This window comes from Cetorhinus maximus, unplaced genomic scaffold, assembly GCF_964194155.1.
Source record: "Cetorhinus maximus unplaced genomic scaffold, sCetMax3.hap1.1 HAP1_SCAFFOLD_752, whole genome shotgun sequence".
Classification (NCBI taxonomy): domain Eukaryota; kingdom Metazoa; phylum Chordata; class Chondrichthyes; order Lamniformes; family Cetorhinidae; genus Cetorhinus; species Cetorhinus maximus.
In genome coordinates, this window is record NW_027596694.1 from 117,750 (window position 1) to 135,033 (window position 17,284).

The 17,284-nt window shown below is 56.1% G+C and overlaps 2 protein-coding genes across 2 annotated transcripts in view; both read right to left on the reverse strand.

Annotated features, from left to right (window-relative positions):
* The window catches only part of LOC144674689 (zinc finger MYND domain-containing protein 15-like), a 29,537-nt gene extending 23,221 nt beyond the window's left edge, over nt 1–6,316 (reverse strand). Inside the window, exons 1-3 of the mRNA XM_078535928.1 lie at nt 5,986–6,316; nt 3,235–3,463; nt 1,973–2,088 (exon numbers count right to left, since the gene is read on the reverse strand). Of these exons, the coding sequence (XP_078392054.1) occupies nt 1,973–2,088; nt 3,235–3,463; nt 5,986–6,316 (676 nt within the window). The remainder of the gene's footprint in view (nt 1–1,972; nt 2,089–3,234; nt 3,464–5,985) is intronic.
* A 4,106-nt stretch (nt 6,317–10,422) lies between these two features.
* LOC144674687 (F-box only protein 24-like) overlaps nt 10,423–17,284 on the reverse strand; it is a 41,275-nt gene continuing 34,413 nt past the window's right edge. The window contains exons 8-10 of the mRNA XM_078535927.1: nt 16,089–16,220; nt 12,464–12,634; nt 10,423–10,764 (exon numbers count right to left, since the gene is read on the reverse strand). Of these exons, the coding sequence (XP_078392053.1) occupies nt 10,423–10,764; nt 12,464–12,634; nt 16,089–16,220 (645 nt within the window). The remainder of the gene's footprint in view (nt 10,765–12,463; nt 12,635–16,088; nt 16,221–17,284) is intronic.

Below are 17,284 nucleotides of genomic sequence, written 5' to 3' on the forward strand. Positions count from 1 at the left end.
TCTAACCCCCTGGATGTTGAGATACTCCTCAGCTAGATGGTGGAGTTAACACAGTCCCTGCTTGGAGCTGGGGCTAGTCTGCTCCATGTGGCATTGTTGGAGGTAGAGGTGTCGAGGCAGTGGTTCCTGGACTGCCTCCTTCCTCCTGAAGGCCCCTGGATAAGCCCAGCCCACACCCGGCACCAGCCCCTTCCCCCAATCCACGATTGATCCTGAGTGGGTGGGGGAGGAAGGTGAAGAGGGTTGGGAGCAGGGAGCGAGAGCGGTGACTGAGCGATGGTTTCACTGATAGAAAAACATCTGGTTAACCCCACACACCCTGGCTGACTCACTGGGAACAGCCCTCGAACACCGACTCTTACTGGCAGGGTGGCTCGAGGGGCTGAATGGCCTCCTCTAGCTCCCAAATTCCAAAATAACTCTTCTCTCACATTGACAGCAGCCAGGGACTGGGCCCTCCCCCTGGTGCCCCTATGGGACTGGGCCCTCCCCCTGGTGCCCCTATGGGACTGGGCCCTCCCCCTGGTGCCCCTATGGGACTGGGCCCTCCCCCTGGTGCCCCTATGGGACTGGGCCCTCCCCCTGGTGCCCCTATGGGACTGGGCCCTCCCCCTGGTGCCCCTATGGGACTGGGCCCTCCCCCTGGTGCCCCTATGGGACTGGGCCCTCCCCCTGGTGCCCCTATGGGACTGGGCCCTCCCCCTGGTGCCCCTATGGGACTGGGCCCTCCCCCTGGTGCCCCTATGGGACTGGGCCCTCCCCCTGGTGCCCCTATGGGACTGGGCCCTCCCCCTGGTGCCCCTATGGGACTGGGCCCTGCCCCTGGTGCCCCTATGGGACTGGGGTCTCTCCCCTGGTGCCCCTATGGGACTGGGGTCTCTCCCCTGGTGCCCCTATGGGACTGGGGTCTCTCCCCTGGTGCCCCTATGGGACTGGGGTCTCTCCCCTGGTGCCCCTATGGGACTGGGGTCTCTCCCCTGGTGCCCCTATGGGACTGGGGTCTCTCCCCTGGTGCCCCTATGGGACTGGGCTCTCCCCCTGGTGCCCCTATGGGACTGGGCCCTCCCCCTGGTGCCCCTATGGGACTGGGCCCTGCCCCTGGTGCCCCTATGGGACTGGGGTCTCTCCCCTGGTGCCCCTATGGGACTGGGGTCTCCCCCTGGTGCCCCTATGGGACTGGGCCCTCTCCCCCTGGTGCCCCTATGGGACTGGGGTCTCTCCCCTGGTGCCCCTATGGGACTGGGGTCTCTCCCCTGGTGCCCCTATGGGACTGGGCCCTCTCCCCCTGGTGCCCCTGTGGGACTGGGCCCTCCCCCTGGTGCCCCTATGGGACTGGGCCCTCCCCCTGGTGCCCCTATGGGACTGGGCCCTGCCCCTGGTGTCCCTATGGGATGGGCCCTCCCCCTGGTGCCCCTATGGGACTGGGGTCTCTCCCCTGGTGCCCCTATGGGACTGGGCCCTCCCCCTGGTGTCCCTATGGGATGGGCCCTCCCCCTGGTGCCCCTATGGGACTGGGGTCTCTCCCTGGTGACCCTATGGGACTGGGCCCTCCCCCTGGTGCCCCTATGGGACTGGGCCCTCCCCCTGGTGCCCCTATGGGACTGGGCCCTCCCCCTGGTGCCCCTATGGGACTGGGGTCTCTCCCTGGTGACCCTATGGGACTGGGCCCTCCCCCTGGTGCCCCTATGGGACTGGGCCCTCCCCCTGGTGTCCCTATGGGACTGGGCCCTCCCCCTGGTGCCCCTATGGGACTGGGGTCTCTCCCTGGTGTCCCTGTGGGATGGGCCCTATTACCATGTGGGATTTTTCAGAGTTTGCAGTTAACCATTAGCCGCTGGAGAAGCCTGTGGCCTTTGGCATTCTCAGTATGTGCCCAGCACTGCAGCCTCTCAGTTGATGAATGGACTGCGACAACGCTGGAATCTCTGGCCTTACCATGCGGTGACTGTAGTTTCAAAACTACGTTTCTTACAGACATGACAGGCCTTGACTCGGGTTGAGCGGAACGTGAATTTCCTCGGAGCGCTGCACTGGTAAACCACCCTGGTACTTCTCACTCCCAACTTCACAATCATTGGCTTCAAAATTCTGCACAACAAGAAAGTGAACAGAGTTTAATGTGGACAGTGTAGAGGGAGCTTTACTCTGTATCTAACCCCGTGCTGTACCTGTCCAGGGAGTGTTTGATGGGGACGGTGTAGAGGGAGCTTTACTCTGTATCTAACCCCGTGCTGTACCTGTCCAGGGAGTGTTTGATGGGGACGGTGTAGAGGGAGCTTTACTCTGTATCTAACCCCGTGCTGTACCTGTCCAGGGAGTGTTTGATGGGGACGGTGTAGAGGGAGCTTTACTCTGTGTCTAACCCCGTGCTGTACCTGTCCTGGGAGTGTTTGATGGGGACAGTGTAGAGGGAGCTTTACTCTGTATCTAACCCCGTGCTGTACCTGCCCTGGGAGTGTTTGATGGGGACGGTGTAGAGGGAGCTTTACTCTGTATCTAACCCCGTGCTGTACCTGTCCTGGGAGTGTTTGACGGGAACAGTGTAGAGGGAGCTTTACTCTGTATCTAACCCCGTGCTGTACCTGTCCTGGGAGTGTTTGACGGGGACAGTGTAGAGGGAGCTTTACTCTGTATCTAACCCCGTGCTGTACCTGTCCTGGGAGTGTTTGACGGGGACGGTGTAGAGGGAGCTTTACTCTGTATCTAACCCCGTGCTGTACCTGCCCTGGGAGTGTTTGATGGGGACAGTGTAGAGGGAGCATTACTCTGTATCTAACCCCGTGCTGTACCTGTCCTGGGAGTGTTTGACGGGGACGGTGTAGAGGGAGCTTTACTCTGTATCTAACCCCATGCTGTACCTGCCCTGGGAGTGTTTGATGGGGACAGTGTAGAGAGAGCTTTACTCTGTATCTAACCCCGTGCTGTACCTGCCCTGGGAGTGTTTGATGGGGACAGTGTAGAGGGAGCTTTACTCTGTATCTAACCCCGTGCTGTACCTGTCCTGGGAGTGTTTGATGGGGACGGTGTAGAGGGAGCTTTACTCTGTATCTGACCCCGTGCTGTACCTGTCCTGGGAGTGTTTGATGGGGACGGTGTAGAGGGAGCTTTACTCTGTATCTAACCCCGTGCTGTACCTGCCCTGGGAGTGTTTGATGGGGACAGTGTAGAGGGAGCTTTACTCTGTATCTAACCCCGTGCTGTACCTGTCGTGGGAGTGTTTGATGGGACACACACCTCTGGATATCCTCATCTCCGAGGATCAGCTGTCGGGGTCGATGGGGTTCACAGCCGCACATGGGGAAGGTGATGCCCTGACACAGCAGGTCATAGGCTCTGATTGCGAGCTGGGTGGCCGTGAGAGGAGCCTCGTTGGTCAGTGTGAAGTCCAGGCCCATCACGAAGCCATCCTCATCCGTCAGCAGGAGAAGGTAGTCGATGTGGATAAAGTGATCATGCTCCACGGCTACAGAGAACGTGGGGTGAGGAAGGGGGCATGATGGCGGGGGCGGGGGGGTAAATAGAGAGCCGGGGAAGGGGGGGAGTGGAGGGAGGGGGTGATGAAGAGGGACAGAGGGGAAAGGTGGGTGATCGAGGTGCCAAGGGAGCAAAAGGAGGGAGTGGGTATGAGGGGATTGGGGAGACGGAGGGTGTGTGTGGGGAGGGGGTGTGGGGGGAGGGGGGAGGTGGGTGTGGAGGGAGGGGGTGTGGGGGGAGGGGTGTGGGGGGAGGGGGGAGGTGGGTGTGGGGGGAGGGAGTGTGGGGGGAGGGGTGTGGGGGGAGGGGAAAGATGCAAAGGGCAGGGAAAGACAACAAAAATCACAGTTAAAATAAACATTAATTGTATTTAAGGGGAAGCTGGATAAACATGTGAGGGAGAAAAGAACAGGAGGATATGGGGATAGGGTGAGATGGAGAAGGTGGGGGGAGGAGGCTCGGGTGGAGCAGAAACACCAGCACGGAGCAGATGGGCCGAATGGCCTGGTTCTGTGCTGCAGGTAATATGAAAATTTTATATTTAAAATTCGGATCCTTGTTTTCAAAATCCTCCAGCCCCTCCAACCCTCCCTATCTCTGTAACCCCCTCCAGCCCCTACACCCCTCCCTATCTCTGTAACCCCCTCCAGCCCCTACAACCCTCCCTATCTCTGTAACCTCCTCCAGCCCAAACAACCCTCCCTATCTCTGTAACCTCCTCCAGCCCCTACACCCCTCCCTATCTCTGTAACCCCCTCCAGCCCCTACACCCCTCCCTATCTCTGTAACCCCCTCCAGCCCCTACACCCCTCCCTATCTCTGTAACCTCCTCCAGCCCCTACAACCCTCCCTATCTCTGTAACCTCCTCCAGTCCCTACAACCCTCCCTATCTCTGTAACCTCCTCCAGTCCCTACAACCCTCCCTATCTCTGTAACCTCCTCCAGCCCCTACAACCCTCCCTATCTCTGTAACCTCCTCCAGTCCCTACAACCCTCCCTATCTCTGTAACCTCCTCCGGCCCCTACACCCCTCCCTATCTCTGTAACCTCCTCCAGCACCTACACCTCTCCCTATCTCTGTAACCTCCTCCAGCCCCTACACCCCTCCCTATCTCTGTAACCTCCTCCAGCCCCTACACCCCTCCCTATCTCTCTAACCTCCTCCAGCACCTACACCTCTCCCTATCTCTGTAACCTCCTCCAGTCCCTACAATCCTCTCTATCTCTGTAACCTCCTCCAGTCCCTACAATCCTCCCTATCCCTGTAACCTCCCCCAGCCCCTACAACCCTCCCTATCCCTGTAACTTCCTCCAGCCCCTACAACCCTCCCTATCTCTGTAACGTCCTCCAGCCCCTACAACTAGTTAGTTAATGGGTCAGTAGTGGTGAGTGATATTTAACCAGTTTAACTAATGGGTCACTCGTGGTGAGTGATAGTTAGCCAGTTTAACTAATGGTTCAGTAGTGGTGAGTGATATTTAACCAGTTTAACTAATGAGTCAGTAGTGGTGAGTGATATTTAACCAGTTTAACTAAAAGGTCAGTAGTGGAGAGTGATATTTAACCAGTTTAACTAATGAGCCAGTAGTGGTGAGTGATAATTAACCAGTTTAACTAATGGGTCAGTAGTGGTGAGTGATATTTAACCAGTTTAACTAATGGGTCAGTAGTGGAGAGTGATATTTAACCAATTTAACTAATGGGTCAGTTGTGGAGAGTGATATTTAACCAGTTTAACTAATGGGTCAGTAGTGGTGAGTGATATTTAACCAGTTTAACTAATGGGCCAGTAGTGGTGAGTGATATATAACCAGTTTAACTAATGGGTCAGGAGTGGAGAGTGGTGGTTAACCAGTTTAACTAATGGGTCAGTAGTGGTGAGTGATATTTAACCAGTTTAACTAATGGGTCAATAGTGGTGAGTGATATTTAACCAATTTAACTAATGGGTCAGTAGTGGTGAGTGATATTTAACCAGTTTAACTAATGGGTCAGTAGTGGTGAGTGATATTTAACCAGTTTAACTAATGGGTCAGTAGTGGCGAGTGGTATTTAATCAGTTTAACTAATGGGTCAGTAGTGGAAAGTGATATTTAACCAGTTTATCTAATGGGTCAGTAGTGGAGAGTGATAGTTAACCGGTTTAACTAATGGGTCAGTAGTGGTGCGTGATAGTTAACCAGTTTATCTAATGGGTCAGTAGTGGAGAGTGGTATTTAATCAGTTTAACTAATGGGTCAGTAGTGGAGAGTGATATTTAACCAGTTTATCTAATGGATCAGTAGTGGAGAGTGATAGTTAACCGGTTTAACTAATGGGTCAGTAGTGGTGCGTGATAGTTAACCAGTTTATCTAATGGGTCAGTAGTGGAGAGTGATAGTTAACCAGTTTAACTAATGGGTCAGTAGTGGAGAGTGATAGTTAGCCAGTTTAACTAATGGGTCAGTAGTGGAGAGTGATAGTTAACCAGTTTAACTAACAGACCAGCCGAGGCCGGTGATTTCCATACCCAGTTCCTCCTCTTCCTCCTCCTCCAGGTTGATGAGGCTGATGTATTTGCCCAGGTCCCGGAGGGTCAGGGCCTCGTCGTTGTAAAACCGCTCGTGGATCTGCTGGGCCGGATTGTCCACCGTTAGCGCAGTCCTGGAGTTCCGGATAACGTGGAGGGTCCAGAGTGACCCATTTGCCGGGACCTTCCTCACTGCACATTCCTTCCTCCGGCACCAGCCCTCTGCCTCGCCCTCTCCCTGTCCCCGCTCCGTCACGTACTTCCTGTACCAGTGGAATAGCAGCTCCGAGAAATCGATCAGGTGATCGCGATAGCCCGTCACAAATTCCATCTGAGCGGCCAGATTGGAGGAGGGGTGGGGGGGTGGGGGGGGAGCGGAGGAGCGGGTTGGGGAGTGGGGGGTGGGGGGGAGTGAGGTGGGGGAGTGGGTGTGAGGGGGTGGGTTGGGGGTTGGGTAGGGGGTTGGGGGTGGGGAGTGGGTGTGAGGGGGGGGGGGGTTTGGGGGGGGTGAGGGGGGGTGAAAGAGAGAAGCAAACGTTACATGGGGGCAATGAAATGCTCTTGAGTGACCACCCACTACCCAATTTACCCGCCACACCCACCGCCTGCCCCTCTCCAGCCACCAGGACCCTGGCTCAGTGGGGGTCCCATTTCCAACTCCCAGTCAGGAAGCCCCGAGTTCAAGTCTCACTCCAGAGACCCGGGCCTGTCATTGCAAACATAGATTTAATGGGGAGATAATGGAGCAGTGGTAATATCACTGGAGTAATAACCCAGAGGCCCAGTGTGATGCTCTGGAGCGCACGGAGGCCCAGTGTGATGCTCTGGAGCGCACGGAGGCCCAGTGTGATGCTCTGGAGCGCACGGAGGCCCAGTGTGATGCTCTGGAGCGCACGGAGGCCCAGTGTGATGCTCTGGAGCGCACGGAGGCCCAGTGTGATGCTCTGGAGCGCACGGAGGCCCAGTGTGATGCTCTGGAGCGCACGGAGGCCCAGTGTGATGCTCTGGAGCGCACGGAGGCCCAGTGTGATGCTCTGGAGCGCACGGAGGCCCAGTGTGATGCTCTGGAGCGCACGGAGGCCCAGTGTGATGCTCTGGAGCGCACGGAGGCCCAGTGTGATGCTCTGGAGCGCACGGAGGCCCAGTGTGATGCTCTGGAGCGCACGGAGGCCCAGTGTGATGCTCTGGAGCGCACGGAGGCCCAGTGTGATGCTCTGGAGCGCACGGAGGCCCAGTGTGATGCTCTGGAGCGCACGGAGGCCCAGTGTGATGCTCTGGAGCGCACGGAGGCCCAGTGTGATGCTCTGGAGCGCACGGAGGCCCAGTGTGATGCTCTGGAGCGCACGGAGGCCCAGTGTGATGCTCTGGAGCGCACGGAGGCCCAGTGTGATGCTCTGGAGCGCACGGAGGCCCAGTGTGATGCTCTGGAGCGCACGGAGGCCCAGTGTGATGCTCTGGAGCGCACAGAGGCCCAGTGTGATGCTCTGGAGCGCACAGAGGCCCAGTGTGATGCTCTGGAGCGCACAGAGGCCCATTGTGATGCTCTGGAGCGCACGGAGGCCCAGTGTGATGCTCTGGAGCGCACGGAGGCCCAGTGTGATGCTCTGGAGCGCACAGAGGCCCAGTGTGATGCTCTGGAGCGCACAGAGGCCCAGTGTGATGCTCTGGAGCGCACGGAGGCCCAGTGTGATGCTCTGGAGCGCACAGAGGCCCAGTGTGATGCTCTGGAGCGCACAGAGGCCCAGTGTGATGCTCTGGAGCGCACAGAGGCCCATTGTGATGCTCTGGAGCGCACAGAGGCCCAGTGTGATGCTCTGGAGCGCACAGAGGCCCAGTGTGATGCTCTGGAGCGCACAGAGGCCCAGTGTGATGCTCTGGAGCGCACAGAGGCCCAGTGTGATGCTCTGGAGCGCACGGAGGCCCAGTGTGATGCTCTGGAGCGCACAGAGGCCCAGTGTGATGCTCTGGAGCGCACAGAGGCCCAGTGTGATGCTATGGAGCGCACAGAGGCCCAGTGTGATGCTCTGGAGCGCACAGAGGCCCAGTGTGATGCTCTGGAGCGCACAGAGGCCCAGTGTGATGCTCTGGAGCGCACAGAGGCCCAGTGTGATGCTCTGGAGCGCACAGAGGCCCAGTGTGATGCTCTGGAGCGCACAGAGGCCCAGTGTGATACTCTGGAGCGCACAGAGGCCCAGTGTGATGCTCTGGAGCGCACAGAGGCCCATTGTGATACTCTGGAGCACACAGAGGCCGAGTGTGATGCTCTGGAGCACACAGAGGCCCAGTGTGATACTCTGGAGCACACAGAGGCCCAGTGTGATACTCTGGAGCACACAGAGGCCCAGTGTGATACTCTGGAGTGCACAGATTCCGATCCTATCACAGCAGCTCCTGAAAGTTCAATTCAATCGATCTGGAATTGAACGTTGATCTCAGTTATGGTGACCATCTCATTACTATTGTCCTGAAAACCCATCTGATTCACTAATGCCCCTTTAGGGAAGGAAATCTGCCGTCCTTACCCAGTCTGGCCCTACATGTGACTCCAGACCCACAGCAATGGGGCTGACTCTGAACTGCCCCCTGATATGGTATCACAAGCCACTCAGTTCGAGGGCAATTAGGGATGGGCAACAAACGCTGGGCCCTGCCAGCGACGCCCACGCCCCATGTGAACGAAGAGTAGAAAAAGTACATTTGTCTAGCGCCTAGTGCTTCACAGCTGGTGACAAACTCTCCAAAGTGCGGACCGGACACTGATGTCCCGATTTGCACACAGAACATGACCAGGTTTTTAAAAAATATCTGGTTGGTTGGGGGATAAATATTGGCCCCACCCACCCCCCACCCCCCCTGAGCACCAAGGAGAACTCACACCCCCCTCACCCCCACCCCTCACCCCACCCCCGCCTTTCCATTCAGGGGTCTTTAACCTCTCCCTAAGAGGTTGGGCAGGGGACGGGGACACCTCTCCTCCCTAACCCCAGCAGCCCGGGGTGCGGGAGGGGCAGGGGGTGGGGGGGTGGGGGTGGGGGTAAGGGGTGTGGTAGCTCCTCCCCCCGAGTTGGGGACTGTCCTGGTTACCCAGCCCGACCCTGGGGTGACAGACCCCCCACCGCCCCCATACCCACCCCTTCGCTCCACCCCCATACCCACCCCCCACCCCCATACCCACCCACCACCCACCCCCATACCCACCCACCCCCCACCCCCCACCCCCATACCCACCCACCCCCTCGCTCCACCCCCATACCCACCCCCCACCCCCATACCCACCCACCACCCACCCCCATACCCACCCACCCCCCACCCCCATACCCACCCACCCCCTCGCTCCACCCCCATACCCACCCCCCACCCCCATACCCACCCCCTCGCTCCACCCTGCTCACCTTCAGCCGCCCTCAGAAAGCGGCAGCACAACAGCTTCAGAAATAAACACCCGGAGAAGACTCGGTGAACAGATTCCTCCCCGAGAGGTGGGGGCCGGTGGGAGGTTCTGGAACATTCCGTCCTGTTGAAAACTAATATTTTGATTCAGATTCTCGGCATTCTGAGTCGCGACATCACAACAGGAGGTGAGAATGTGGGAGGGTATCAGACAAAGGGGGGGGCTGGAAACTGCAATTCACCCCACGGTGGAATAGCAGGCATTAGCGGGGACCGGGGTCAGGAGTCGGGGGCCGCACGGCAGGAGCCCAGAGCCGGAAGATGACAGGGCCAAGGGGGAGAAATTGTTCCGCTTGCAGTTACAGTGAGCCCCCAGCAAGTGGCAGTGTGGTACTGCATTATTCCTTTTCACAGTATAACTCCCATCTCGCGCTCCACTCCCCGACACAGACGGACAATGAGCGGGCGCCTGGCCAGGCAGGGGGCCGGAACGAGAGCCCAGGGGGTTGGGTGGGGCGGCGGGGGAGAGGATGGGGATTGACAGGTGAACAGATCCCTCAGCACTGTTATGAGAATGGTCATGACTGATTCCCTCTCTGGGCTGAGTGGGTGCGGCTGCAGCGAGGGTGGGTGGGTGGGTCTGTGGCGGGGGGTGGGGGGGTGGGGGAGGTGGTTTCGGGGGGGAAGAGGGCCTGCTGAGGGGCCACTGTCTGGCACAGGGAGGGAGGCTCCTCTGGGGATGACAGCCTGTGACTGGGGCTCCACTAACCAGTCACTCGCTCACCCCCCCGGTTGGGTGGGTGACCTGAGCAAGGGGCCCACGTGCTGGAAACATACATGGACTCAGGAGATGTTCAGCTACAAACCCAGTTAGTTCCTGTCTGTTTTATTAATGCAATTTATTGCCATAAAAACACAAATTAAAGTCCTGAATTCTTGGAGCTTTGCCTGTGTAGGTTTAAACGTAGTAAATATCCATACATTAGTGTGGGACTGTGCTCCGGGGTAACCCTGCTGGAGGGTGAGAGTTAGGGGTGGGAGCGGGGGTCACAGTGCACTGTCCCGGGCTGCCAGAGCCACGGTGCCCCCAGTCGAGCGTTGGAGGGTGCTGATGGCCTCTTGCAGGAAGTCCTTCTGGTAGCTGCAGAGCCCCATCTGGTTAATAATCTCCTTCATCTTCTCCATCTGCTCCCCCAGGTTGCTGCAGTCCTCCAGCTGGCTGAGGTAGTGGGCACACATGCGGGTCCCCTCCATCTCCGAGTCGACACACTGGGACCGCACCTTGGTGGAGGGGAGTTCCCGGAATACCAACACGTCGCTGATGTCGTAGCAGGAGAGCATGTAGAGGCACTCGCGGGTGGAGCACAGCAGCTTGGTACAATGAGGGACCTGGGGGTGGGGCAGAGAATAAAACCTGCAATTATACAGAGACTTTCACAACCTCAAGATGCATCAAAGTGATTTACATTCAATACAGTGAGTCCTTATAGTCACTCCCACAGTGCGGCACTCCCTACTGACCCTCCCACAGTGCGGCACTCCCTCAGTACTGACCCTCCCACAGTGCGGCACTCCCTCAGTACTGACCCTCCGACAGTGCGGCGCTCCCTCAGTACTGACCCTCCGACAGTGCGGCACTCCCTCAGTACTGACCCTCCGACAGTGCGGCAGTCCCTCAGTACTGACCCTCCGACAGTGCGGCACTCCCTCAGTGCTGACCTTCCGACAGTGCGGCACTCCCTCAGTACTGACCCTCCGACAGTGCGGCACTCCCTCAGTACTGACCCTCCGACAGTACGGCACTCCCTCAGTACTGACCCTCCGACAGTGCGGCAGTCCTTCAGTACTGACTGTCCGACAGTGCGGCACTCCCTCAGTACTGACCCTCCGACAGTGCGGCACTCCCTCAGTACTGACCCTCCGACAGTGCGGCACTCCCTCAGTACTGACCCTCCGACAGTGCAGCACTCCCTCAGTACTGACCCTCTGACAGTGCGGCACTCCCTCAGTACTGACCCTCCCACAGTACGGCACTCCCTCAGTACTGACCCTCCCACAGTGCGGCACTCCCTCAGTACTGAACCCCCGACAGTGCGGCACTCCCTCAGTACTGACCCTCCGACAGTGCGGCGCTCCCTCAGTACTGACCCTCCAACAGTGCGGCACTCCCTCAGTATTGAATCCAACAACAATGTTCAGCACCATTCGTGACTCCTCAGATACTGAAGCAGTCCATGTCCAAATGCAGCAAGACCTGGATAATATCCTGACAAGTGACAAGTAACATTCGTACCACACAAGTGCCTGGCAATGACCATCTCCAACAAGAGAGAACCTAACCATCGCCCCTTGATGTTCAATGGCATTACCATCACTGAATCCCCCACTATCAACATCCTGGGGGTTACCATTGACCAGAAACTGAACTGGACTAACCACATAAATACTGTGGCTACAAGAGCAGGTCAGAGGCTGGGAATGCTGCAGGGAGTAACTCACCTCCTGACTCCCCAAAGCCTGTCCACCATCTACAAGGCACAAGTCAGGAATGTGCTGGAATACTCCCCACTTGCCTGGATGAGTGCAGCTCCCACAACACTCAAGAAGCTCAACACCATCCAGGACAAAGCAGCCCCGCTTGATTGGCACCCCTTCCACCACCTTAAACATTTACTCCCTCCAACACCGACGCACAGTAGCAGCAGTGTGTGTACCATCTACAAGATGCACTGCAGGAATTCACCAAGGCTCCTTAGACAGCGCCTTCCAAACCCACAACCACTACCATCTAGAAGGACAAGGGCAGCAGACACATGGGAACACCACCACCTGGAAGTTCCCCTCCGAGCCACTCACCATCCTGACTTGGAAATATATCGGCCGTTCCTTCACTGTCACTGGGTCAAAATCCTGGAACACCCTCCCTAACAGCACGGTGGGTGTACCTACACCACAGGGACTGCAGCGGCTCAAGAAGGCAGCAGCTCACCCACCACCTTCTCAAGGGGCAATTAGGGATGGGCAATAAATGCTGATCTTGCCAGCGACGCCCACATCTCCTTGTGGAGAGCCCGTGCTCAGTGCTTACCTGAACGTACAGTTTGACGAAGAATGCGCTGCCCTTCGGGAAACCTGGTAGTCGCCCTCCAGCTCCGCACCCACAGCCATGAACCTCTTTACTGAAATCGCTGACTTGGGACAGGACCAGGGAATGGTTCAGCCCACACCAGATATCCACTGGCCTCTTCAGATATGGCACCTGGAAGGACAGACAGTGACCTTTAAAAGCAGAGAAAGGAGCAGCTCACACCTTCCTGACGTCTCACTCGCTCGCACACTCACACACACTCACACACACAGACTGACACACTCACACTCACACAGACTGACACACTCACACACACAGACTGACACACTCACACTCACAGACTGACACACTCACACAGACTGACACACTCACTCACACACGCAGACTGACACACTCACACAGACTGACACACACACACAGACTGACACACACACACTCACACAGACTGACACACTCACACTCACACACACAGACTGACACACTCACTCACACACACACAGACTGACACACTCACTCACACTCACACAGACTGACACACACACACACACAGACTGACACACTCACACTCACACAGACTGACACACACACACACATAGACTGACACACTCAGTCACACACACACAGACTGACACACTCACACACACACACACACACACACACACACAGACTGGCACACTCACACAGACTGACACACTCACTCACACACACACAGACTGACACACTCACACTCACACATACACAGACTGACACACTCACACTCACTCACACACACACACACACTGACACACTCACACAGACTGACACGCTCACACACACACAGACTGACACACTCATACTCACACACACACAGACTGACACACTCACACTCACACATACACAGACTGACACACTCACACTCACTCACTCACACACACACTCACACACACAAAGACTGACACACTCACACACACACACACACACAGACTGACACACTCACACACACACACACAGACTGACACACTCACACACACACACACACACACAGATCCCCCAGTGGGTGGGTGGGTGTTCGCTGGCCAAGCACAATCTCCACGACCCATCGCAGCATCATTGTCCCGATCCGTGTGGGGAAACCCTAAACCAAAATCACCAAATTCACTGTATGAGCCCCAGTTACAGAGATTACCAACAGGATTACACCTTTTCTACCTTTTAATTTAACACAAATCAGAACCAACACAAATTACACTCGAATTAACCGGCTTTCAGTAAAAAGGTGAATCTCACTCCAGATAGTCGATATAACAATGATACAGCTCACACAGTCACGTCACTCCCGGCACCACCTGCAAACTCACAGTCTTTCCAAGTCAGCCTCTACTACACAGGATCTCCTACTTACCCACCCAATCGATTAGGCTCTCGAGTCACGTTCACCAGGCAGCTGTAGTCCATCCGAGATCCCCAGATACAGTTAACACCAAAAAGGCACACGTCTACAAACCCTCTCTCCCTTTCCACAGCTCCTACTCAACCAACCAACCAACCTGGTTCATGAACTGGTACTGATACCAAACTCTAATCTCTCTTGCATGCCTCAGCTACTCACACCACTTTTAGGATCAGTCGCTTTTAGCTCGCTGGTATATCGCCTCCCTAAGAGGTTCTGGAATTCTATTTTTCTTCCTACTGCCAAAAAGAAGACCGACCTCTTTATAGTGAGCTTGGCTTACCCTGAAACACACCAGAGGTTTATAACTATGTCCACTTGCAGCACCTTTTTGTGTCTGCATCTGTGCGCTGATCACCTTCTGCCTCCAGCTCTCCTTTGTGTCTGCCAGTCATACGGCTTCTGGTCTTAACTTCCTTCCTGTTGGTACTGCTTCCAGGCCAATGATCTCCATGTCACATGGTTCATTATTTCTTATTATCCAAGAATTGTTCCCTTTACAACTGAAGCAAACACTTAAAGAGTCCCTTTCAAATATTCCTATCAACAATTACAGACTCCACACACATTTTTCTTGCTGTACTGCTTCCGGGTCAAAGGTTGTCACAACATCTTCACCACGTGAAAGCCTCCGGTCGGGTGGGGGAGGCATGATTCCCTCTGCCTCTGCTCCCCTTCCCCCGCATCCCACCCCATCAGAAGCAGATGGTAACCACCTGGCTCTCTGACCCTCACCCTGACCCCCTCGGCCCCCTCGCCCATCCCACCGGGGCGCTCCACGCCCAACTCAGGGTTTGGATAGATTCCAACCCAGGGAGACCTCAATCCCGGCTGCCAGCCTGTGCAGGTGTGAATCTGGATCCGCGGCAACTTCCGGAAAGGTCCACAAGATAGACTCGTGATGAAGGTCGGAGCGTGTGCAGAGTGGGGGACAAGTGACAGAATGGCCAGCGACCTGGCCACACAATGGCAAACAGAGAGTGGGGTTAATACGGGCTCAGACTGGTGAAAGGTGAGAAGAGGTGGTCCACAGGGATCAGCGCTGGGATCGTTATTCTTCAGCATTTACACCAACGCTTTGAACTCGGGAATCAGAAAAACAATTCCAAAAGTTGCAGGTGATACCAAATTGGGAGGTGCAGTGAATACAGAGGAAGACTGACAAAATACATCCAGACGTTAGTAAACTTGCAGATTGAGCATGTAATTGGTAAATGAATCTCACTACAGGTAAGTGTGAGGTTGAACATTTAGTTCTAATAATAAATGGGTTATTCTCTCCTCTGAAAATGAATGTCTGACTGGGGTAAAGGAGGAGAGAGTTCAGGGGCAATAAAGGTAGAGAAATCGGTCTACCCTGTCCCCATCAAACACTCCCAGGACAGGTACAGCACGGGGTTAGATACAGAGTAAAGCTCCCGCTACACTGTCCCCATCAAACACTCCCAGGACAGGTACAGCACGGGGTTAGATACAGAGTAAAGCTCCCTCTACAATGTCCCCATCAAACACTCCCAGGACAGGTACAGCACGGGGTTAGATACAGAGTAAAGCTCCCTCTACACTGTCCCCATCAAACACTCCCAGGACAGGTACAGCACGGGGTTAGATACAGAGTAAAGCTCCCTCTACACCGTCCCCATCAAACACTCCCAGGACAGGTACAGCACGGGGTTAGATACAGAGTAAAGCTCCCTCTACACCGTCCCCATCAAACACTCCCAGGACAGGTACAGCACGGGGTTAGATACAGAGTAAAGCTCCCTCTACACCGTCCCCATCAAACACTCCCAGGACAGGTACAGCACGGGGTTAGATACAGAGTAAAGCTCCCTCTACACCGTCCCCATCAAACACTCCCAGGACAGGTACAGCACGGGGTTAGATACAGAGTAAAGCTCCCTCTACACCGTCTCCATCAAACACTCCCAGGACAGGTACAGCACGGGGTTAGATACAGAGTAAAGCTCCCTCTACACCGTCCACATCAAACACTCCCAGGACAGGTACAGCACGGGGTTAGATACAGAGTAAAGCTCCCTCTATACTGTCCTCATCAAACATTCCCAGGACAGGTACAGCACGGGGATTAGATGCTAACACAATCTGACTAACAGATAAATTCTGCTCCGTTTTGAATCCTAGCCATGTACAGTTTGCTAAGTGGATGGTGCTAACAGAGAGGCTGACGGTTACCAGAGTGGGTTCCCCTCGGTCGATCTTGTCTCCTGTTCCCAGTTGTCCATAACGGTTGTTTCCTTGCATGAAAATCCGGCCAAATTCATCCACCAATCCCAGATGGTTGTATCCCAAGGAGCAGCTGATGACCTGCAAGGATATTCCTGACAGCAGTGATCAGTGGAGAGACATTGGAGAGGTTTTGTGGCTGTGTTATCATGTCCTACCCCAGAACTGACCGACCCCTGGGATCAACACTCACTAAACAGGGAGCGAAAGGACAGATCGAGGCGCTGAGGGGAATAGCCGGGATCCATTCCGACTCCCTTCCCACTTCCCTCCGACACCCAGTGTCTTGCAATTGGCCTCAGTTCCCCAAATTAGGAGGGGGCAAATCAGCTGGGCCCTCCCGCTCCCAACTAGAGTCCAAGAGTGTGTTGCTGAAAGACACAAGGACTGGCAGTGATGTCCTCACAGAGTCGAGCAGCTAAACTCAAACCCACAGACAGACGTGGAGAATTGGCGAGAGAGCAGAGGGGGAGGTGACTGCAGCGGGATCGAAACTCCTGTGAAACCCAGGACCTCCTGCAAAGGAGGGGGAATATTGGGACAAAGACCATAAGAGAGTGACACCAGGATAGTGCCCGGGGGGTACTGAGCTAACGGAGGTGGAGGGAGAGGTGCAGGCTCACGGAGAGAAACTGTGCAGAGTTGAGGGAAAGGAGTGCGGAGATGGAGGACGGGTGTGCGGAGATAGGGGAGGGGTACATGGAGCTGGGGGGGGGTGGTGTGTGGAGTTGTGGGGGGGAGTTGGGGGGGTGTGTGGAGTTGGGGGGGTGTAGAGTTTGGGGGGGTGTGGAGTTGGGTGGGGGTGTGTGGAGTTGGGGAGGGTGTGGAGTTTGGGGGTGCGTGGAGTTGGGGGGGTGTGGAGATGGGAGGGGTGTGGAGTTGGGAGGGGTGTGGAGTTGGGAGGGGTGTGTGGAGTTGGGGGGCTGTGGAGATTGGAGGGGTGTGTGGAGTTTGGGGGTGTGTGGAGTTTGGGGGTGTGTGGAGTTGGGTGGGGGTGTGTGGAGTTGGGAGGGGTGTGGAGTTTGGGGGTGTGTGGAGTTGGGGGGCTGTGGAGTTGGGTGGGGGTGTGTGGAGTTGGGGGGGGTGTGGAGTTTGGGGGTGCGTGGAGTTGGGTGGGGTGTGTGGAGTTTGGGGGTGTGTGGAGT